The following is a 25,336-nucleotide window of genomic DNA, read 5'->3' on the forward strand; positions in this document are numbered from 1 at the left end:
CTTTCCAAGCTATTATTAAGATTTTTTCTGAAAGATAATCTGACTTGGTCTCTGCCATCCTTCACATATTTCAACAATGCTCAGATATCTACAGGTAAAGTCTGCCACCTAAAACTCATCATGACTTGATCCTAGCTACTTATTCAACTATTACTGCCATGCTGCCCTGCACAGATAACCCCTCATTGTGAATATGGTCCAGAAGCTACTTGCAATTTCTCTTAACCATCCACACCTCTTCTTAAGTTTTCTTTTTAAAAATATTTTAATACAAATTTAATTTTGAAAGTTCTTGTAATAGTTGTGGCCACACTGTATAAACCAAAAAAGAATTTTAAATAGATCTTCCTCATGCTCTAGATACATACTGATTAAAAGGAATTCTATATCCTTACCCTATACACATGAACCCAACTTTGGATGCATCTTCTAAACCTTTAAGACTTTCCTTTATTCCAGGAAGTCTTCTGTGACACCTGTTATAGTGTAATCTGTGATGTGCTCACCTATGGCTCTCCTTGGAAGCACTCCTTCTCCCACCTGCTGGGATGTGCGCCCTAACAGCTTGTAGCCAGGGTCCCCTGAGTATGCCTGTGTATGGCTGAAGAAAGTCATATCATTCAAGGTCACTGCTCCTTCCTACAGACAGATTGCATCCAGGGAGTCAGTACAGGAATATATTAAAGACTACTTGCCCTAATTCAGGACAGTTCTGAGGGACTATCCAGGGCTTTCACTTGAAATTAGCTGATATGGTCACTGTGACTGCATGTGAACCCAGCTTCTCCTTCTGCTTAGTACAGCTTTCTTCAGTCTGCCACAGGAATCAGTCCTAAAATCATTCCTATGAATCTCCCTACACTGATTTCCCAGAGAAGTGCAATGTCACCCTCATTCTCAGGTCAGTTTGGATGCTTTGTGGTCCCAAACAAAGATTCATAACAATCTGTAAATATCCACAAATCTGACTGCCAACCTGCCAATGCAGGAGATGTGGATTCTATCCTTGGGTTTGGAAGATCCCTGGAGAATGAAATGGCTACCCACTCTAGTATTCTTGCCTGAAAAATTCCATGAACAGAGGAGCCTAGAGGGCTCTGGTTCATGGCATCGCAAAAGAGTTGGACACAAATTAGAGACTAAATAACAAACAATCCACATTTTTTTTAAAATGGTTTTTACAGTCTAGAAACTTAGAAATTAGTGGGAAAGATCATACACATGACTTAGAAATTAGTGGGAAAGATCATACAAATTGTAAGATAACTACATAACAATGTTTATGATCTTTCCCACTAATTTCTAAGTTTCTAGCCTATAGAAACCATTTAGGTATACATTTGAAGATGTATACCTAAGCCAGCCATATTATTACTAACAATTAATAGTTGTTATTTGCTGAATATACAGTATACACCAGGCACCTTGTTTTACATAAGAAAATTGAAGTACGATACTTCACACAAGGTCACAGGTACTAATAATGTCACAATTTGAGCTTTAATCTTATAACTACCCACCATATGGCCATGCCTTTATAAAGGGAAATGTATCAGTTAATTTCTGGAATTAAATACACTCAAATAACATATTCTAAGAGATAAAATATGTTTCTTCTAACCCCATTTCTGTCTTCAATAATCTTAATGTTGTGAACCCATTATCTCATTGCTCAATTTTCCATCCTATAAATTATTTATAAAGCTCCTTGCAGCTCAGAATTTATTCACTAGAATCACCTTTATGTATACATTTATTTTTTACTTTTCTCCCCTTTAATTCTCTGATAAATGATAACATTTTGATCTCACTAAAAAAAAAAAAATACTTCAGTAAGATGTTTTATCAGCTTAGGGCTTACAGTAACCTTTTTCTTCTCATTAAAACTTTGCTGGTTTTTGCTGGTACGAATAGTCAATGGAGGAATACATGCTGAGGCTGAAGCTCCAGTATTTTGGCCACCTGATGCAAAGAGCTGACTCATTGGAAAAGACCCTGATACTGGGAAAGATTGAAGGCTAGGAGGAGAAACGACAGAGGACAAGATGGTTGGATGGCATCACCGACTCAACGGACATGAGTTTGAGCAAGCTCTGGGAGGTAGTGAAGGACAAGGGAACTGGCGTGCTGCGGTCCACGGGGTCACAAACAGTCAGACGTGCCTGAGGGACTGAACAATAGCAAGTATTTGGAGTTAAAAAAAAATACATAGCCACCACCACATCGGATGCTGAAGAGAAATAAAAGTTTAATTGTGGGTTTAGGAATATACTATGATCTACCAGAAAGAACTCTGGAGTTGTGTCTGACTCTTTGTGACCCCATGGACTATAAAGTCCATGGAATTCTCCAGGCCAGAATACTGGAGTGGGTAGACTTTCCCTTCTCCAAGGGATCTTCCCAACCCAGGGATCAAACCCAGGTCTCCTGTATTGAAGGCATATTCTTTAACAGCTGAGCCGCAAGGGAAGACTGGAATCAGAAGATGTAAAAACTTAAATAGTGAAATCTGGCTTCATATCCATAAAGCCAACTTGGTTCCATCAGTCAGTGTTCAGTCAGGGAAACAAAAGCTTGATGAGTATTATGGAAATAGGGATTTATTTATACATATTACACCTTACACAAATATAAAATGAGTTTGGGAAGTGAAGTTCTAGAAGATGAAGGTGAATAATCAGAGGAAGGGTCAGTAACACATATACTTGAACCCCAGTGTAGTGGTGGAGAAGCTGGAGCCAGCAGGGAAATTTGAGAAATCAGGTAGATCCAAAGTGGACCACAGCAGAAGAGATCTCAGACAGCTGTAACGATGTCACCTGGGGCTGTGAGTCAAGCATCCAGCGGTGAGTCTGGACACATTCCTAGCATGGGGGGAAGGAGGCTGGATTCAGAGTAGAAAGAAGACGAGCTGAGAGCTGCTGGACACCTCTGACCCCGAGCATTACCATGTCTAATGCTAATCTGAGAGCTGGGCCACGCTATACTTCCTGCTAATCTGCAAGCTGGACCACGCTTTACTTCCTGCTAATCTGAGAGCTACACCACACTTTACTTCCACCAGGTCTCATGCAAAGTCCTCTCTGGGCCAACTCTAACCTGAAACAGTACAAAGAAGAAGATTCTAAGAAATGTAGTTCTCAGATTAACCAAGTTGACATAGCATAATCTAGCTAAAACTTGGGAAAGTCACATAATACATTTATACCTCAGTTTTTTCATCTTTAGTTGGGAATAATGTCCTTTCTTCTGTAGTTCTCACCATTTTGTTATATGAATCCAATTAGAAAGAGTTTGTAAACATATTTTTGTATTGGGCAAGCTTAAGTGCGATACAACTATTAAAGATGTGTTTTATTGTTTAATTCAATTTTTATCATACTCAAGATGTTTATTATTTATTCAATAAAAAATTTAGTATATTCCTCTATTAAAATTCAACTCTCCACCACCCCTGTCCCCAAAATGTCTTTTACTGATTGGTAGTTATCTGTTTACTTCTTTGGATGCAGGACCTAGTTCAGATTCCCTCAAAGCATCTGAGATCTCTTTAGTCATCTTTTACTGAGAGCAGTCTATCACACACTCATCATTAGTATTAAAAAAAAAAAAAAAGAAAAAAACCTGGTCAGTTTTCCTCAGAAATGTCTCTTTATTAATTTATCTGATTATTTCTTTCTGATGAGATTCAAATTACATCTTTTAGACAAGAATGCTGGATAAATGATAAATGATACTATGTATTTCCCATTTTATCATATTAAAAGACACAAAAGGTCATTTTGTCCCATTACTGGTTGGGCTGAGTTTAATAACTTTAAGTTTTGTGAGATTTCTTGGCAACAGAATATGTAGTTATAAAGAAAATTCTTACAAGATATGTCACATAAAGCTGATTTGTGTTGGTTGAAGTGGTCGTGGGGACTTTATTACTACAATATCCCTTTGGTCTTCCCCTTCTAGTGCCTCAGACATTTGTACTACACTGTACTATTTTAGTATACCTGGAAAAATAATGATTTACCAACTGGAGATAAATTTTGTGTATGATTTTATCAAGTAACTTTGCAAGTTAATTTTTTCCATTCTTGGTTGTAGTTTGCTCTCTGAAGTTTATTCCTTTGATATTTTTATATTAACTAAATTAATAAATTCTCGATCACGGATAGTATAATGACAGGCTTAAAGATAGCTCTTCTTTAAGCCAATAGAAAGTTTGTATTCATGAAATCTGAATGATAATGTTTAACTATTTAATTTACATTTTAGATTATAATTGTAATCTTGCCATTATATTTACAAATATACTTTATATTTATAGTTTGGGAATATTCTTCTCATTTTGTCATTCTCCTATTATTTGTTGGAGATGAATGATGCTTTCAGGGCTATAGTAAAGCCTTGCTCTGAAAGAGATTCCACATGGAAGAGATGAATAAGATGTTTAAACAAAATTACCCAAAAAAAGCAACTTAAAAATAATTTGGCCATGAAGCATCTTTTGGCACAAAGTTTATTTTGGTAAATATCTTTATTGGGAAGCAGTTTTATGTATTGGGTAAAATATTGCATTGGGAATCAAAAGACATGAACTCTAGACTTGGATCTAGTAGTTACTTTTCTGAGTGACCTTGGACAAGTGGCCTTACTTTCCCAGTTTTCAGGTACTCAGAAGTAAAATGAGGAGCAAAAGGAGTAAAAAGGAGGGATAAGAAGGATGAAGTCTTTCCAATTCCAAAATCCTTTTTTCCAGTCATTAAAGCATTCCCAAACCATGTATGTATTTTAAAGGAAAAACAAATTAGTGTGGATTGAAAAGAATTTTCTTGAGTCTCCCACGTGAATTTAAGTCCTGCATTTTTTATAGGTATTTCAAAAGTTTTTTCAATTCTTAGTGAAATGTTTTTAATTTCTCTGATCCTCTGGTCCCAGATAGAACAGTAGCATATGTGTTGAAATACTAAGGGGAAATTTATTTCTTACAGCGGTTCTGGATTGATCAAGGTAGAAAATAAACACATAGGAAATCTCTTGGCAGATTCTAGCCTCTTAAATTTTTAACCTAGATATCAAACCTACGGCTTTAAGTAGTTTTATTTGTATTTTCAAATAATTTCTCCAACTTGGGAGTTGTATTACTTTTATTTAGACTATGATGTTTGTTGTGGTTATGCTTTCTAAAACAGAGAAGGAATTGTTTTATTTAACAAAATTTGTATTTTATAATCCTTAAACTGAGATGAAGTATTTCAAGAAGAAAAAGACATGATCTTACAAAGTCACTCTGTGTCTTCTTCAGGTCTTATAAGGGTCAAAAAATCTCTTGACTTTAATGCAGATTAATGTCAGTCTCCAGAGTCAGATTTTTCCAAGATGAGAAACACCTTGGTGCTGCTAGGTCTAAGAATTCCCAGGATTCCTGCTCCAGAGTGAGTAGTGCTGGGGCTCAGAGAACTACTGTCCTGGAAATGTATAGATTGGCAAAGATTGTTAGAACCAGCTAGCGCTGCCTCCAGGAAGTAATCTGTGGAAATGTCCTATGATCCCACTGCTGGAGGTCCTCCTAATATTGGCCACCACTGAAATGATGAAGGTTCTGTCTTCAATGAAGAAAATATTTGTTATTTTCTATTATGTGCTGTCCTAGGGTAATATTTCCAGAGATGTTTCAGTACAGTCATGTGTGTGTGTGTTCATACATGTCTATACTCGTGTGCAGTGAGGCTAGGGGTAGATAGCAGACAAACAGGCAATTACAGTGCCATGAACATAGTGAGTTCAGGGACAAAGAGAAATATGGCATTAATAGGGGGACCTAACCAATTTTAGGGGACTGGGGAGGCCTCCAAGTGGTGACCTAAGTTGACATTAAAATGGCAAATTAGATTTAGCTGGAGAAATAAGTCAAGTTGGAGGCAGAAGAGTGAATAGCATATGTGAAAGCTTGTAAGTGAGACCCAGTATGTCTCATTAGGTGAACTGCAAGTAGTAAGGTATTGTATTTTATAGAGTATAAAAATATAATGATGGAGTACGATGCTAACAGCAAAGAGGAGAGCCAGACAGCTAGTAATATGTCAGAGACTTACGACTTAGCCTCCAAGCACAGCCTGTCTTCATGATCTTTTCTCACATTCAATCAATTTTCTTGTCATTCAATGTTTTTATTACCCTGTTCAATAAATATGAGCAACAGCAGTGTGCAGAACATGGTGGGTGAGGCAAATACACACAACTTAACGTTTGTCCTTCAAGAGCTTAACCTCTTTCCTGACTTGACTGTCTTAGCTCAGACTGTAGAGCTCTGTTTTTTAGGTTGAGTAATGAGCCCCTTCTGTGTGCTCTCCCTGTGCTCTGTGCATACCTTTATCAGACTTCTTATCACAGCGGGTTGTAATGGACTATTCCCTCTTATTAGACTGCCGTTTCTAGGAGGGCAGGGACCTCTCTACAATGCTTGGCATATGTCTAGAAAGGAAGCACTTTCTAATAAGTATATGAAAGACACATCAACAAAGATGTCTTTTGTGAATTCAGCAAACACAGTTGATTACTATATGGCCATTATTGATCCAGATGCTAGAAATTCAGAGACCAAGTCAATATCCAGAGGTTTATGGTAAAGAATGGCAACATATGACAGTTTCCATGTAAGGTTTTTAATAAAGTAGTATTTTTTAATTTCTTGGATTGTTTCTTGGATGAGATTCATTTCTTTGATCTATTCAACTGCAGACTTTTCTGTTTATTTTTTTTAACCTCCAAAAGTTATGCAAGAATTTCTATTTTGCATGATGCCAAGCAAATGAAATAAAATATTAGTAAAATAAATGTAAGGCATATCTTATTCCCTCGGCCAATTAATTCTGGAAAAGGATGCTTTATTGCTGTCATAAATAAGTAGTTTGTGGGTTACAAGGACTAAGTACTCTGCCTATAATTTTGATAGTTGCCACTAGGTGAGTAAACTGATTTTTTGTTTGTTTGTTTGTTTGTTTGTTTTAGAAATCACAGGTAAATAACTGTGAACTTATCAGAAAGTATAAGACTTAGTTATATTTTTAGTAAAAAGCTTTTAACTGATGAAAATGACAATATAAAATATTGACTACCCTGTAACTAATACAATGCTTTTTCTTTGTAGATGATTTATTTATTTTTGAGAACCTTTACTCATTTCAACCATAAGTAGTTACCCATGAAGCTTCCCTGATGGTTCAGTGGTAAATAATCTACCTGCCAGTGCAGGAGACGTGGGTTTGATCCCTGGTGGGAAGATACCCTGGAGAAGGAAACAGCAACTTAACTCCAGTATCCTTTTTTTGAAATTCCCATGGACAGAGAAGCCTGGGGGGATACAGTCCATGGAGTCTCAAAAGAGTCGAACAGAGCTTAGCAACTAAACAAGTATATATGAACATTAAAAGCTCAACTATAAATTCTGTGCTGATAATATAATCATAACAATTAACTCTGCTGTTGCCACCGCTGCTGCTAAGTCTCTTCAGTCGTGTCCAACTCTGTGCAACCCCATAGACGGCAGCCAACCAGGCTTCCCCGTCCCTGGGATTCTCCAAGCAAGAACACGGAGTGGGTTGCCATTTCGTTCTCCAATGCATGAAAGTGAAAGTGAAGTCACTCAGTAGTGTCCGACTCTTAGCGACCCCATGGACTGCAGCCTACCAGCAAGAGTACTGGAGTGGGTTGCCATTGCCTTCTCGATGTTAATTGAACATTTGTGTGTGTTTAGTTTTTAAGTCGTGTCCAACTATGCAACCCTATAGAACGAGCTCCCCAGGCTTCTCTGTCCATGGGATTTTCCAGGCAAGAATACTGGAATGTTAGTGGAATGGTTAGCCATTCCCTTCTCCAGGGGATCTTCCCAGCCTAGGGATTGAACTCACGGCTTGTGCTGTGTCTCCTTCATTGCAGGCAGATTCTATTACCACTGAGCCACAGGGGAAGCCCAAAGTGAAAGTGTTAGTGGCTCAGTTGTGTCCGACTCCTTGCTACCCCATGGACTGTAGCCCACCATGCTCTTCTGTCCATGGAATTCTCCAGGCAAGAATACTGTAGTGGGTAGCCATTCCCTTCTCCAAGGGATATTCCCAACCCAGGTCTCCTGCAGATTCTTTACCGTCTGAGCCAGCAGGAAAGCCCTTTACTTGAGCATTTACTTCATGCCAAATATTTGCAGAATGCTTAGATTATGTCTCTTTTGATACTAACATACAAGTGCTTAAACTGTTCTGCTCATTCTCTATTGAAAGAATCAAAAGAAAGAAAGAAAAAGAAAGTGAAGGTGCTCGGTCATGTCTGACTCTTTGCAACCCCATGGACTGTAGCCTACCAGGCTCCTCCATCCATGGGATTCTCTAGGCAAGAATACTTGAGTGGGTTGCCATTTCCTTCTCCAGGGGATCTTCCCAACCCAGGGATAGAACCAAGGTTTCCCGCATTGCGGGCAGACGCTTTATCCTCTGAGCCACCAAGGAAGCTCTAAAGAATCAAAAGTACTATTTTATTACTTGCCCCAGAAACTCAACTAAACACCTGGAGAAAGAATAATTTTAGTCTTATTCATTTTTAGACTGCAAATGAAAAATACTTCATTCTCCTCACATGTGCTTATGATCATTTATAGAGAGAATTTTCCAGATCTGAAGATCAGAAGTCATTATATAAACGATTGGTGTGACAACATTGTTATAAAATAATTATTTTAATTAACTGTGCCTTAAAAATAATGGGTGTGTTAAAGAGCAAATGAATAGTTTGTACCTATTTATAATCTGATTTTTAAAATATACGTAGTATTCTTTCTTAGGAGAAGAATTACATTTGAATATGATATGCTTCTTTAATGTCTCCTAACCTAGAGAATATGCTGACAGTTAGAGATGTTAAGTCAATATTTTCTTGGCTTGTTAATAAATAATAATTATAATATACTTGCTGCTGCTGCTAAGTCGCTTCAGTCGAGTCTGACTCTGTGCGACCCCATAGACGGCAGCCCACCAGGCTCCCCCGTCCCAGGATTCTCCAGGCAAGAACACTGGAGTGGGCTGCCATTTCCTTCTCCAATACTTAGTGGTCCAATATTCATAATTATTTTCTTTTTTCTCTTACGTGAATATGGTTTTGCTTTAATTTACATAACTTCACTAAAATTACTCTCTTAATAGTTGTTACAATTCTTTTGAAATCAGAATCTGCATTCATTCATTCAGTCAGCTGGTCACCCACCAAACATTTACCATGTTGCTATTATTTCCTTGGTACTGGTACTACTCTGTTATTTGCAAAATTTGAGTATGCATATAGTCAACTAAGATGTTTATCTAAAGTGTAGATTTCTGAATCTCACATCCAGAGATTCTGAACCTGGGATAGAACCTACGTATCTCAAGCCTACCAAGTATACCCAGATGATGCTGGCAGAATCAATACTTTAATGACACTGAAAGGAAACATTATCCCTGTTGGTCTTGTGGAATAAATAGATTAAGAGATGGAAGAAAATATGGGTTAGTTGACTTAAAAGTTTCAGCTGCAGTATATTTTAACATGCCCTTTTGATTTATTTGTTTTGTACTGTTTTGGCTTTTGATCAAGGAATTATAGATCTTTTAAAAGTTTTGCTGAAGCTATGCATCTTCTCCCAGAATAAATGAACAAGCACAGATTTTGCTTGCATTTATGTGTGATTCAGCTTCATAATAAGAACCCTTAGAATTAAGCTAAGTTGGGCAATGAAGAAAAGAGGTCAACTTGGCTGAGTTTGAGGATGGATGGGGTACATTGGAGGAGATTGAAGGGGACCAGGAAAAGCTTCCTAGAGGAAATTTTTGGTTATTTGTGAATAATAAGTGTCCACAAAGCTTGTATGGAGGATGGTGGCAGGAGGAGGAAAGTCTTGATATTGTAGCCAGAAGGAGCAATGTGGGCAAAGACCCAGAGGTGGGAGAGAGCCTGCCTTAGTTAGACAAAAGCAAGTATCTTATATGTTGAGGTTTGCTGCACTACAGAAAATGAAGGCCATATTACATGATAAAGAAATGGACTCTGTATTACATTAACTGTGGAGAGAAATAAGTATACTGATGATTTTGGGTCAACAGAACAATCTGAAGCCTTATTTGCAGAACTTATAACAACACATTGTCCAAGGACAAGAGAACATATTTTCTCTTTGCAAAAATCCTCAGACAGTGTCTCTCAATGGTTTTCAGCATTCTACTCACCCTTTCCTTCTCCTCTGTATTCCCCTACGGAATGCTGGAAAGAAAGTTTCTTGCTGCTCTTTAGACAGAAATAAAAATGAGAACAAAACTACCTCCCTTGAACTTGTTTATACTAAAAAAAAAAAAAAATGACCAGTTTCAATCATAAGTTTTACAAGATCCTGGCTTAATTTTTGTTAAAAAAGCAAACCCATAAACTCTCTGAGATGGCTGTTGGCCTGGTCTGCTAGGCACCAGAAGAGGTCTGGTCAGTGAGCCACTCACTCAGAACTAACTCTGTCAGCCACACATGATGCCAAATTGAAATAAGTTTAAGGGACTGTTTATGTTCTTTACAGGGGTCTCAGTGCCATGTAATTCACTTGGCACTCATTTTTTTAATGTATCCTTAGAAAAGGGAAGAATACTAGAAGAACATTATTTTTCTTTAGAACTAAAAACAGAGAATCGCTGTAGTATGTATTTCTGAACTTTGAGAAATGGGATTTCATTGTTACAGCTTTCAGGAAAATACATTTTTGTACATGTACAGAATAGAGTGTACTCTGTCAGCACTGTGCAAAAGCACTCAGAGATAACAGAGTGCGAGTTTACCATTTTGTTTTTAATGGAGAAAGAATTTATCATAAATTTTCAACAAATACAGTCATCTAACTGAGAAAAACTGATCAACTCATTTTATTATATTAACATTTGTAAGTCAAGAATTCTCCAAGTGAGGCTTCAACAATACATGAACCAAGAACTTCCAAATGTTCAAGCTGGATTTAGAAAAGGCAGAGGAACAAGATATCAAATTGTCAATATCCGTTGCATTATAGAAAAAGCAAGAGAATTCCAGAAGAACATCTAATTCTGCTTCACTGACTATGCTAAATCCTTTGATCTTGTGGATCACAACAAACTGTGGAACATTCTTAAAATGATGGGAATTCCAGACCACCTTACCTGCTTCCTGAGAAATCTGTATGCAGGTCAAGAAGGACCAGTTAGAACTAGACATGGAACAATGGACTGGTTCCAAATTGGGAAAGGAGTATGACAAGGCTGTATATTGTCACCCTGCTTATTTAACTTATATGCAGAGTACATCATGAGAGATATGGGGCTGGATGAAGAACAAGCTGGAATCAAGATTGCCAGGAGAAATATCAATAATCTCAGATATGCAGATGACACCACCTTTATGGCAGAAAGTGAAGAGGAACTAAAGAGCCTCTTGATGAAAGTGAAAGAGGAGAGTCAAAAAGTTGGCTTAAAACTCAACATTCAGAAAACTAAGATCATGGCATCCAGTCCCATCACTTCATGGCAAATAGATGTGGAAATGTGGAAACATTGACAGACTTTATCTTCTTGGGCTCCAAAATTACTGCAGATGGCAACTGCAGTCATGAAATTAAAAGATGCTTGCTCCTTGGAAGAAAAGTTATGACCAACCTAAATATATTAAAAAGTAGAGACATTACTTTGCCAACAAAGGCCCATCTAGTCAAAGCTATGGTTTTTCCAGTAGCCATGTATGGATATGAGAGTTGGACCATAAAGAAAGCTGAGCACCAAAGAATTGATGCTTTTGAACTGTGGTGTTGGAGAAGACTCTTGAGAGTCCCTGGGACTGCAAGGAGGTCCAACCAGTCCATCCTAAAGGAGATCAGTCCTGGGTGTTCCATTGGAAGGACTGATATTGAAGCTGAAACTCCAATACATTGGCCACCTGATGCGAAGAATTGACTCATTGGAAATGACCCTGATGCTGGAAAGTTAGAAGACAGGAGGAGAAGAGGACGACAGAGGATGAGATGGTTGGATGGCATCACCAACTCGATAGACATGAGTTTGAGCAAGCTCTAGATTTGGTGATGGACAGGGAAGCCCTGTGTGCTGCAGTCCATGGGGTCGCAAAGAGTCAGAGACGACTGAACGACTGAACTGAACTGAAGTCAAGAAAGGGACATTAAAAATCTGTGTTGTCAAAACTTAGATGAAAAATGAGTGTACAATTTAAATATGTACAGTGAAAACTAATACTATATTGCTGCTGCTGCTGCTAAGTCGCTTCAGTCATGCCTGACTCTGTGCAACCCCAGAGATGGAAGCCCACCAGGCTCCCCCATCCTTGGGATTCTCCAGGCAAGAACACTGGAGTGGGTTGCCATTTCCTTCTCCAATGAATGAAAGTGAAAAGTGAAAGGGAAGTCACTCAGTCGTGTTCGACTCTTAGCGACCCCATGGACTACAGCCTACCAGGCTCCTCCAGTCATAATAGAACCAGGGAATAAATGAAACTGGCTTCTCTGAAGTTTCTCATTATTTGGGGCTGAAATTTTCTGTAATTCTGGAAATGCTTCTTTCTTAATCACAGCACAGATTTCCATGACCCTTGCTATCTCAGGCATTTTTCACACTTGCACATCTTCCACTGATCATGTTAAAGATATGCATCGAATTACATATCTGCATCAGGACATCTGAGGCTTACGAAGCAAATAAGATAAGATACTCCTTCTTAAATGATGGTTAGAGTAATACACTAACGCCATTACAATACACCATGGGGTTGCAAATAGACAAGACTGAACGACTAAACTGAACTGAACTAATACACTACACAAATTCTGGTGATTTACCAGTGATACAGTTCCATTTGCGAACAGATAATGCCAACTTAAAAAGACAGTGTCATGAAGGAAGATTTCAGAAAGTAGAAATGATAAAGTATAGGTTGGAATGGGTGATATTTTCAGGGATTTTTCCAAGTATCAATTATAAGTAAAGAAAGGAAAAAATGTATATACTAGATTCAGCCAATAAAGCATACTTGCAAGAAAAACATAGGATTCTCAAAAGATTATAATATTAATTTATTAAAGAATAAATGTTTGAATTCAGTTCAGTTCAGTCGCTCAGTTGTGTCCGACTGTTTGCACCTCCATGAACCGCAGCACGCCAGGCCTCCCTGTCTGTCATCAACTCCCAGAGTTCACCCAAACTCATGTCCGTTGAGTTGGTGATAACATCCAACCATCTCATCCTCTGTTGTCCCCTTCTCCTTCTGCCTCAATCTTTCCCAGCATCAATGAACACCCAGGAGTGATCTCCTTTAGGATGGACTAGCTGGATCTCCTTGCAGTCCAAGGGACTCTCAAGAGTCTTCTCCAACACCACAGTTCAAAACCATCAATCCTTCGGCACTTAGCTTTCTTTATAGTCCAACTCTCACATCCATACATTACTACTGGAAAAACCATAGCCTTGACTGGGACGGACCTTTGAATTAAAGGATTATTATTCAGGCCTCTGGGTTCAAAATAATGTAGACCTTAACTTAAGTGGTCATCAAAGCAACTCTGTTTTCTTGTTTTTTTGTGCTTAGTATTCTGCTTGCTCTGTATAAAAATGAGAAAAATGTTCAAAGGAAATGGGGCCTATTAATTTGAGAAAACTGGCCTTTTCTCATCTATTATTTCTCCAGCTTATTGCCTACATATGTGTCTTATTTAGCCGCACGTCTATCGCACTATTTTTGTCACTTTCAGTATGCTTATGCATATGTATCAATGTCATATACATTTTGCTTGTTTAATTTAGACTTTTTTTGTTTAGCTAATGTTTACTGTGCTTCTCTGTTGTTTATAGTTATTGGTTAGGGAAGTTTGATTTCTTTGTTTAATTTTTTGTTAAAATTGATAAGTACTCTACATGCAACAATCTTTTCAAGGCTTTTATATATATTGAGTTATATATTTTGAGCTCAGTTTCTCAGTTGCATCCAACTCTTCACAATGCCATGGACTATAGCCTTCCAGGCTCCTCTGTCCATGGAATTTTGCAGGCAAGAATACCAGAGTGGGTTGCCATTTCTTTCTCCAGGGAATCTTCCCAACCCAAGGATCAAACCTGCATCTCTTGCACATCCTGCATTGGCAGGCAGATTCTTTTCCACTTCGCCACTGGGGAAGCCCCTTTATATGTATTACTTCATTTATTTGTCACCACAGTAGTAGAAGGACACTACTATTATTAGATTCATTTTGTAGAGGAACAACCGAGGATCAGAAAGGATAAGAGCTACAGTGCATACCCAGACGATTAAGCTCCCAACTCTGTTCTGTTATCTCTTGTGGTCTATAGACACTCATATGCAAATGTACATAACACAGTCCTACTCATCAGAAGCTAATGTTTTATGTGTTTATTTTTTGTGGGCAGTGGGTAGATGAAAGAAGGAAAAATTTTAGTTAACGACTTTATTGCCAATTATTTTCTTCATTCATACTTACTCTGTACCAAAACACCTATATCTTGTTGATATTTATATCTTTAAGTATCTCTCAATCTCTATCTTATCCTTAATTTGAAAGATGGTTGATTTTAGACTTGGGAGCAAAGGATCGGTTCAGTAAAGTTTTGGTCATTTATAAGTCCAATATGTGCTTGCACAATCCTGCACAATCTCTTTATTTAAAGGGAATAAAATGTTCATCTTGATGCTATTTTGAAAAGAAATAGAAAACATTGTTTAACTAGAGATAAGTTTACTATATTAGGAATGGCTAATATAGAACTCAAGTCTTCTTTGTGCTAAGAAAAATTTATATTCTTGTCTTTATCTCAAGACTTCCAGCCTTAGTAATTCCCATTGTAGAACTCTATACTTAACAAAAAGACCAATATATAAAAACAAAACAAGTAATTTTCATCTTCAAATACTAATAGAAATGAAAAAAGGAATAAAAATCTATCTTAAGTGCTTAGTATCTAAATAAGTTCTTTGCCTGCCTTTTCACTCGACATTCCCAACACATTCAAAGGATGAGTCCCATTTATATCTTACTTTTTTTTATCTTAAGTTACTTCACTTTAATTATGCTATGAATTTCACACCCCTTTTATTGAAAATACCCTCCTCATCCCTCTCGCAAAGTCCACGTCCTCCATAGATTGCAAAGCTAATTTTTTCCACCAAACTTTTTGAACACTTTGGCATCTTTTGATTTTTTTTCCCTTACCTTCTTTCATACATACTAATCATTGTATATCTCTCTACGACCTCTTCATGACACCAAATAAACGCCTCATCTTGCTGGAAGTCTACGCTAAGGCAAACACTGGTTTCTCTCTGTATAGATTGACAAGAGAAATATTGTCTTTACTTTCAGCAAAAGACGTTACCTATATCATTTAAACTCAGTGCTAAAAGACATGTTCTGGTATCACTCTTTGCTGGTGCCCAGCCCTTTCAGTAGGGTGGGGGCAGGGCAGGGAGGGTGGTTAAAGCAGAGACAGCCCTGGAGCAGCAACCAGAAGACATAACAGTGTTGGGAAACTCTGTCAAATTGAGTCATTGCTACCAGGCTCTGAAACAGAACTGTGGGGGTTATTTTGCATTTTCTTCAAGTGATTATGAAAAAGACAAACTAGTTCCATATGGTGGCAGGGAGAGAACTCAGAGCCAAAATAAAAATCTGCTCAGCTTGTCAGTACGTAAGACCTTAAAGTTCAGATATCTAAGAGCCTGTCTACTGTTTAAAGGCGCTGAGGCCAAACTTCAATTTGTCATACATACAACTCCCACTGCCTTGGATAATGAAAGAGACCCTCCCCTCGTCCCCGCCCCACCCCCCTCCCCCCCGCCCCCCGACAGTACAGTGAAGATGTAAAAACGTGCGTGAGAGGTATGACAGTCCCTTAGGTCGACAAAGTCAGTGAGAAACTGGATGCATGGTATTGGGCTGCTTATTTTAAAGAAAAGAACATTATAGAATCACTTACATGATACAGCTGTATATTTTGAAACCTACTTCTCCATAATAGAAAGCACTATTGTCCTACATTCATTAGGAAATATGATTTAGTCTTTCTAGTTATTGAAACTTCTGTAAGTGAAAGAAAAAGTATATTTTCAACAAGAATGACTAGAAAATCGTGACTAATTTCAGTATGAATGTTTCATTTTCCCTTCAGATGCTAACTGAAAAAATAAAAATACTGACATTCTTTACAGTCACTGACCAAGTGGTACTCATATTTTTTTCCCTTAATTAGGGAAAATAGGTTTAAAAGGATAAACGCCATGATTTTATTTTGTGGCTGCTTTTTTGGTCACAACTAATGGTGTTCTTTGGGGGTTTTGTGCTATTGTTATTTTTTGTTGGTTGTTGTTGTTTTAGCATCCTTCATATTTTAGTTCCTAAGCCAAATTCTTTGCTCTGAAATAACATTTGTTTTTTATCTCCTAACACATCATCCTTCATGTAAGCCCCATCTACACTGGCTGAACACAAGAAATAAATGTCCAAGATTCTATAGTGTTATTTTGGGGGAAGCATTCTCTCCAGTGACTCACACTTTAAGTCCTTTTCAGCAGAGTCAGACGCAAGGCTGACTTTGGCCCTTCTGTATATTGACTTTTCTTTTGTAAAGTGATATTCCATTAGCAGAATAGAGAAAGTCATGGATAGTTAATTATACATGAAGCTTTTAGAAATTAACCAGAACCTCTAATAAAAAGAACCACATAAATATTCTGTTTGAGGCTCAATTCAAATAAGTATTCTTATCTAACTAGAAAAAAATACTTGGCATTAGTGAATGGCCAGCACTTAGTCTGGCCCTATCAAATAACCAACTATGATTGTTAGCTTTGGGTTAATAATTGCTATTCTGTGCTAGCTAGATAGATGCTAAGAACAAATGAGCCCCTTAACTGTGAAGAGACCTATCCTTAATTATGCCATTACTCCCAGAATCCTTGTGGGATTCTGCAGAAGCACACTTGTCCTCATTTGTAAATATCTTAAAAGAGTGTTGAAAAATTTATATTTAAGAAATACCATCTCTATTTCCCAGTGCAAAAGAACGACTCTTGCTTAGAAGCATATAAGCAGTCCCCTGCAACATGTTAAGGATATAAACATAGAGGGGATGAATACTCCTGTATATAAATTACAAGTTCTGCTCAGACTTGTATGGTGAAAAATCCACTGTTCCTAAAAATATTGCTCTCTTCTATTATGTTTTACTGAGATATAATTGGCATATAACATTATATTAGTTTCAGGTGTAAGCAAAATGATTTAATATATGCCTATATGTATATATTGCAAAATAATCACCACAATAAGCCCAGTTAACACCCATCACCATACATAGTTAAATTTTGTTTTCTTGAGATGAAAACTTTTAAGATATATTCTCCTGGGAACTTGCTAGTATAAAATACAGTATTATTAACTATAATCACTATACCATACATTGCATCCCAAAGATTTGTTTATTTTGTAACTGGAAGTTCCTACTTTTTTGACTCCCTGCCCCTCTTTTGCCAACCCCTCACTTCTCCTTTTAAATCATTGCAGCCACGTATGTCCCAGTATTTGCAGTATACTATCTTGGGACTTCCCTGTGCTTCTGCTTCTTGTTTTTAAGATCCCTGGACTGGGCAGGCCCTTAAGAAAATATTTTACACCTTATTTTGCTTTTTGTTTTTGAAATAATTTTAGCTAAAGAATTTACCATAAACATTTTTATATTTTGAATGTTCTCTGATATCAGTTGGCTATGCACACAATACAAATGAGTCATTCAATAACACAGAAGAACTAATGAGAACTGAGACCTAAGTTCTCTTCCTTTATTCTACCTGCACAATATATCAGACATGTTTTCATATCCTGGAGTCTCTGAGAATATGAGAACAAAAACAGAATTGGAAAGATCCAAAGAAGCATACATGTGTGTGTATTTTTAAATTATTCAGTTGGTTGACAAGGAAGTAGGATTTTGAGTACCTGGCTAAATAAGATGCAAAAGCTGTCTTTCTGAAAATATGGGCCAGGCATATTTTAGTTATTAGAGCTATTTTTATTTGGATTTGATTTTACTTGCTACCTTCAGCCAATTGAAAATTAATTATATAAATCATTAGTTCACATTCATAATTTATTTATTCAGTAAATATTGAGCTTTTCTTCAGTATCAGATGCTGTTTATTCTAGATTCTGGTGATTCAGTTGTGTAAGATACATCAGACACATCTTATGCCTCAAGGAGCTTACGATTTATTATGAGAGAAGACAAGTTAAGAAAAGGCAACTAAAATATAGCACAGTTAAGTTTCATCATAGAGGTATCCATCTGATGTTCTTTGAGATTATACTAGAAATAAATCTTCAAAGATGAGTAGGGGTTCAGCAGATAGAAATTCTAGGCCTTCCAGGAAGAGAGGACAGAGAAATGAGAATATGATGCTTTGAGGGAGCAAGTGTTTGGTAAGCCTGGAGCATTATGTATGTGTGCATGAAATAAGAGATGGGAGGTGTGGGGTTGGTGTGGGAGAAAGTGGAGGAGGGCTAGATCTTCAAAGTCCTTATAAACCACAATAAGAAACTTGGACTGTACCTTTCATGTGTTGAGAGAACAACTGAGGGCTTTTAACCAGAGCAGAGGAATTACAATGAGAGGCATGTTTTGCATGAGCCACCTGGAGAATGATTTTCAGGAGAAGGAGAAGGATCAGGGCTCAAGACATTGAGACCAGTTGTAAGATTTTTATCAGTAATACAAAGAAGAGCTAACAGGACTGTAAGACTGACCTTCAGGTCTTGATTAAGTGGATCTAGAAAAATGTCTCCTTTTACCCACAGATCCTAACATCCATTGTTGATGAGCTGCATGCTGGTGCAGGTCATAACAAAACAACATTATAGATATTTATTCTACAGTTTATTCTAACCCTAACATATATACTTGCATGTATGTTTAGAGATATATAAAGACACTCTTAAACTTGTGACAATTGATGATATACTCATAGGATAGCTTCCAAATGATGTTGAAGAAGAATATGTAGTGGTATGGAAACATAGTCATAAAATCATATATGAAAAATGTGTTGTTCAAAAACATTATTTTATTTTCATTTGTGTTTATATGAGAAGAAACTTTAAAGGGTACAAAACTGACATAAGTGATTACTTCTGGAGTGTAGTTGAGATGAGCCTGTGGGCAGAAACTTTACTCCCATTGTTCAAAATTGCTTATAGAATATAATCAGGTATTAATGTATGCATGCATGCTCATTCACTTCAGTCCTGTCCAACATTTTGCAACTCTATGGACTGTAGCCCACCAGGCACCTCTGAGAATGGGATTCTCCAGACAAGAATACTTGAATGAGCTGCCATACCCTCCTCTGAGAAATCTTCCCAACCTGGAGATGGAACCTGTGTCTCCTTCATTAGATATAAATAATATTTTCTATTTGGAGAGGAAAAAAAACAAGGAAAAGACTAAGTGTATGTAAACCATAATGTCAAGAGTAATTCTTTTTGCTTTTCTCTATTTCCCAATTTCTAATTGTGCATTCCCATTGCCTTGGTAACACAAAGAAACCCTTGCAAATGATGAGGCTTAAATTACAACCCTCATATAAAAGTATTAAGGCTTCCCAAGTGGTGCTAGCGGTAAAGAATCCACCTGCCAATGCAGGAGACATAAGAGACACAGGTTTGATCCCTTGGTCTGGAAGATCCCCTGGAGGAGGGCATGGCAACCCACTCTCGTATTCTTGCCTGGAGAATCTCATGGAGAGAGGAGCCTTGTGGGCTATAGTCCATGTGTTCACAAAGAGTTTGACACTACTGAGGCAACTTAAAAGCAATATTAAAAAGTAAGAGACATTACTTTGCCAACAAAGGTCCATCTAGTCAAGGCTATGGTTTTTCCAGTGGTCATGTATGGATGTGAGAGTTGGACTATAAAGAAAGCTGAGTGCCGAAGAATTGATGCTTTTGAACTGTGATGTTGGAGAAGACTCTTGAGAATCCCTTGGACTGCAAGGAGATCCAACCAGTCCATCCTAAAGGAGATCAGTCCTGAATATTCATTAGAGGACTGATTCTGAATCTGAAACTCCAATACTTTGGCCACTTGATATAAAGAGCTGATTCACTGGAAAAGACCCTGATGCTGGGAAAGACTGAGAGCAGGAGGAGAAGGGGACAACAGAGGATGAGATGGTTGGATGGCATCACCGACTCAATGGACATGGGTTTGGGTGAACTCCAGGAGTTGGTGATGGACAGGGAGGCATGCTGTGCTGTGGTTCATGGGGTCACAAAGAGTTGGACACGACTGAGCCACTGAACTGAACTGAACTCTAGCAACTTAGTACAGGCACACATAAAAGTACAAACTATGTTCAGCACATCTAGTCACTCAGTTACTATCAATTTAACATCTGTGCTCACTTATCCACAGAATACAATGTAGAAAATCATTGTGTCCTAGAAAGTCTATCCCCATTAGTGAGCTTAAAGCTACTGCAGGGAAAATGGTTTTGACTTACCTTAAACCAATAAGAAGGAAAGTCATCACAAATTATAGAGAATCCAAGAATCAGAGTGGGAATTAGCATCACTCATCCAAGAGCGCCTGTGGGCTAAATTTACCCACTCCCAGTGGAAAGGGAGATTTCAGGCCAGCAGAGTCATAGCTACTTAATTTTGAAGTCATTCATCCTTGTCCCCAGACTCCGATTCTGTGTTCACCAACCAAGCAACTTTCTGATTATAATTTGGCTTTCTGTGTGAAACTCCCTCTAAGGAGAACATGAGACTGGGCCCCCTATTTTGACTGGAAATGGAGACCGGACATAAGTCTCCCTCCGTTTTTCAAGTTGTGTGTCTGCCTCTGAGAGGCTGAGAAAGTGATCAGTTTAAAACTTCAGACCGTATCTTGAAGGTCTTGTGAAGTCACTCAGGTAACGTGTTCCTAGGACTCCCCTTGGTAACCTCTCACCTTGCTTTCCCCTGGTATGACGCATCTCTACATGGGCTGCCTACAATGTAAAATGCAAATTCCCAGTTGGAAATTCTACAGTTTTGTGTTATGAGTGGCTTTTAGCTTGACATCTCCAGAGTTTTAAAATGTAAGCTTTTATGTGATAATTCAGCATTAGAAGCTTCCTTTAGTGTTCTGTTAGCTACAAGTTCTGTTAATTATTGAAACAACTGAAACTTGAGGAGGGTTTAGTTGTATGTTTCGCTCTTGCTGAAAAGTCTCTGCAGAATGTATTTGTAAACTATTTTGGCACAGTCACACAACTGTTATTTGCTAAAAATATATCACTCTTACAAAATAATAATGGGACAGTACATGTCCTTAGGTGCAAACACATCATATTTATATGGAAAATATATTTACATATGTATCTTCAAAATATTAACTGATATTTATTATCTGTTTAAGAATCATGTAAAATTTTGGTCAGAGCTGGTCTCAGTCCTAGTAGCATCTCATTCACACAGAGCTTTAATCACCCATTATCTGTACTGTGGGTGGAGAAGGTTCATAAATGAGACTCAGGTGCAAAAGTGGTAACACGCATGGATTTGAAGGGAGTATTGCTAGATGACTTTGATGAGTGAGAACAGAGGGATATTAGGCAGAGTTAGAGAGAGGGGAAGGTCTCAGTCAGAGAAGACTTTGAGTATCAAACACAGGCTACGGACAACCTTAACTGTGTTGAGCCCTGAGGAGCCAGTGAAGGAGCTGAGCAAGTTTGCATTTGTTCAAAGTACCCAGATGGATATGAAGGCAGCGTGTCAGGTCCATAGGAAATGAGCAGATGTGAGGGGACTACATTAGGCAACTACTGTGTTTTGTTCACTAGTTTTTGAATTCTAGACAAATACTTTTCAAAATGTTCTCCTTGGACAGTGTGCAAGAGTAATCTGAGGTGTGAGTTGAAACCATACATTCCTCAGTCCAGTGAGTAGGTCTTTTTCACAGATAACCAGATGATTTGATGTACGGGCAACTGTTGGAGAGCCCATGACCTAGGTTAATGTAAATTTTATATGAGAAATGTTCCTAGAGAGTAAAGCAGGGTTTTGAAGAATGCCATATTTGACATTAAACAGTTGGGGCTTTGAAATTAATTTTAGGTACACCACCAGAATATAGGTCCCTCAGGGCATGGTGACGTTCCATTTGTTTTGTTTAATGATATATCTTAAATGCTGAGAACAATTATTGATACATAGTATGTGCTTAACAAATATTTGTTTAGTGGATACATAATGATTAATGACCCACTCCAGTGTTCTTGCCTGGAGAATCCCAGGGAGGGCAGAGCCTGGTGGGCTGCAATCTATGGGGTTGCACAGAGTCGGACACAACTGAAGCGACTTAGCAGCAGCAGCAATGATTAATAAGAACTTGGATTTTATAGTCAACAATTGTCATAAGCCTCTTTGAGCTTAGAATGAAAAATTGGAATGTTGATACCTGAATCACAGATTTACTATAAAAATTAAATAACACCAGGAAAGCATTTAACAAAGTGCTTGTCACAGAGTAAATACCCTTTAGCACATCATCAATATTAATATTAACAAAATGATATAAGCTATAGCAACACTCTATGTACTTTGTTTAGAGATTAATACTTACAGTAATAAAAATAAACCCATTTTCCTTTGGTAGATCTTGCATTATCAGAATGATATAAGTTTGAGTATACATGGTAAAACAAACATCAAGCACACAAGCTGTAGAGAATTTTAAGTTCAGTTCAGTTGCTCCATCATGTCCGACTCTTTGCGACCCCATGGACTGCAGCAAGCCAGGCTTCCCTGTCCATCACCAATTCCTGGAGCTTGCTCAAACTCATGTCCATCAAGTTGGTGATGCCATCCAACCATCTCATCCTCTGTCATCCCCTTCTCCTCCTGCCTTCAACCGTTCCCAGCATCAGGGTCTTTTCCAATGAGTCAGTTCTTCACCTCAGGTGGCCAAAGTATTGGAGCTTCAGCTTCAGCATCAGTCCTTCCAATGAATATTCAGGACTGATTTCCTTTAGGATGGACTGGTTGGATCTCCTTGCTATCTAAGGGACTCTCAAGAGTCTTCTCCAACACCATAGTTCAAAAGCATCAATTCTTCAGCAATCAGCTTTCTTTATAATCCAATTCTCACATCCATACATGACTACTGGAAAATCCATAGCTTTGACTAGATGGACCTTTGTTGGCAAAGTATTGTCTCTGCTTTTTAATATGCTGCCTAGGTTGGTCATAGCTTTTCTTCCAAAGAGCAAGTGTCTTTTAATTTCATGGCTGGAGTCACCATCTTATTTTGGAGCCCAAAACAATAAAGTCTGTCACTGTTTCCATTTTTTCCCCATCTATTTTCCATGAAGTGATGGGACCGTATGCCATGATCTTAGTTTTCTGAATATTGAACTTGAAGCCAACTTTTTCACTCTGCTCTTTCACTTTCAACAAGAGGCTCTTTAGTTCTTTGCTTCTGCCATAAGGGTGGTGTTATCTGCATATCTGAGTTTATTCATCTTTCTCCCAGCAATCTTGTTTCCAGCTTGTTTTTCATCCAGCCTGGCATTTCACATAGTGTACTCTGCATATAAGTTAAATAAGCAGGATGACAACATACAGCCTTAACGTACTCCTTTCCCAATTTGGAACCAGTCTGTTGTTCCATGTCTAGTTCTAACTGTTGCTTCTTGACCTGCATACAGATTTCTTAGGAGGCAGGTAAGAGAGTCTGGGATTCCCATCTCTTTTAGAATTTTCCACAGTTTGTGGTGATCCACACAATCAAAGGCTTTCGTGTAGTTAAAAAGGCAGAAGTAAATGTTTCTCTGGAACTCTTGCTTTTTTGAAGATCCAACAGATGATGGCAATTTGATCTCTGGTTCCTCTGCCTTTTCTAAGTCCAAGTTGAACATCCGGGAGTTCACAGTTCACATACATTGAAGCCTGGCTTGGAGAATTTTGAGTATTACTTTGCTAGCGTGTGAGATAAGTACAATTGTGTGGTAGTTTGAACATTCTTTGGCATTGCCTTTCTTTGGGATTGGAATGAAAACTGACCTTTTCCAGTCCTTCGGCCACTGCTGATTTTTCCATATTTGCTACATGTTGAGTACAGCACTTTAACAGCACCATCTTTCAGGGTTTGAAATAGCTCAACTGGAATTCCATCGCCTCCTCTAGTTATGTTCATAGTGATGGTTCCTAAGGTCCACTTGACTTCTCTACCCACAGGTAGAGAATTTTACTTGTCTGTAAAGTGGAATTTTGCCTCCCTCCCTTCCTTCTTTTTTCCTCCTACCCCGTTCTCTGTCTTTCTTTTGTTCAGAGAGCTTTGATCTTATAAAACAGTCGTTGAAGGGCTGAGTTCAGAGAAGGGAGAAAATGATGAAAAAGCCAAACATTCAGCAAAACCAGTCTTCTGGGTTCTATTATTCTATTGAACGACTTTTCTTTTTTTTTAACTTCAGGTTGTATTTGAAGGGTCACACTGGGACAGCAGGAAAACAGAGCAGCCTGATCTTGCATGGTGCTGATTTCAGCACTAAAGATGCTGATAACGACAACTGCATGTGCAAATGTGCCCTCATGCTAACAGGAGGTAAGTCCTACGGGGCCATTCTCTAAGTTATGTTTCATTGGTTTGAGGCTTGAGGTTTCTTATCTGTGAGAAAAGACTATGATCTTCTGGTCAGGAAACTGAATAGCAATTCCCTAGAGATCATTTTGTTCTGCCCACTAATTTACCACATGTTCTTGTGCAAGACATTGTTAGCATACTTAGAAGTTTGCCTCCTCCCCCAGCATGTATGGTGGGGGTGTGCTAAGCTTGGTTCTGAATAAATTCTTAAACCTCTTAAAGTCCCCCTTATTCTACTTTCTAAATACTCATAATGATCCCTGTGGTGGAATGAACAACAATTTGAATATTCAGTATACAGAAAAAGCAAAAACCCAAACTTTCTTACAAAATGCTTTACAACTGTGTAATTGATCATTCTATTGAAATGGAGTCAAGAGGGAAGAGAGATGGAGGTAGGTCTAAAGTTTTGCAATTCAAACTAGCTATACCAGTGCTTTTACATTATAAGGTATTGACCTCTGCAAGACATTTAGCTGGTATCAGTTCAGTTCAGTTGCTCGGTTCAATTGCTCTTTGCAACCCCATGGACTGTAGCACACCAGGCCTCCCTGACTATCACTAACTCCTGAAGCTTGCTCAAACTCATGTCCATCGAGTCAGTGACGCCATCC

The 25,336-nt window shown here is 38.1% G+C and overlaps 1 protein-coding gene across 3 annotated transcripts in view; it reads left to right on the forward strand.

Annotated features, from left to right (window-relative positions):
* ANGPT1 (angiopoietin 1) overlaps positions 1 to 25,336 on the forward strand; it is a 471,938-nt gene that overhangs the window by 432,155 nt on the left and 14,447 nt on the right. For all 3 annotated transcript variants that reach the window (XM_059893126.1, XM_059893127.1, NM_001076797.1), the window contains 1 exon segment: positions 24,553 to 24,683. In XM_059893126.1, the coding sequence (XP_059749109.1) occupies positions 24,553 to 24,683 (131 nt within the window).

Source organism: Bos taurus, chromosome 14 (genome assembly GCF_002263795.3).
Source record: "Bos taurus isolate L1 Dominette 01449 registration number 42190680 breed Hereford chromosome 14, ARS-UCD2.0, whole genome shotgun sequence".
Lineage (NCBI taxonomy): Eukaryota > Metazoa > Chordata > Mammalia > Artiodactyla > Bovidae > Bos > Bos taurus.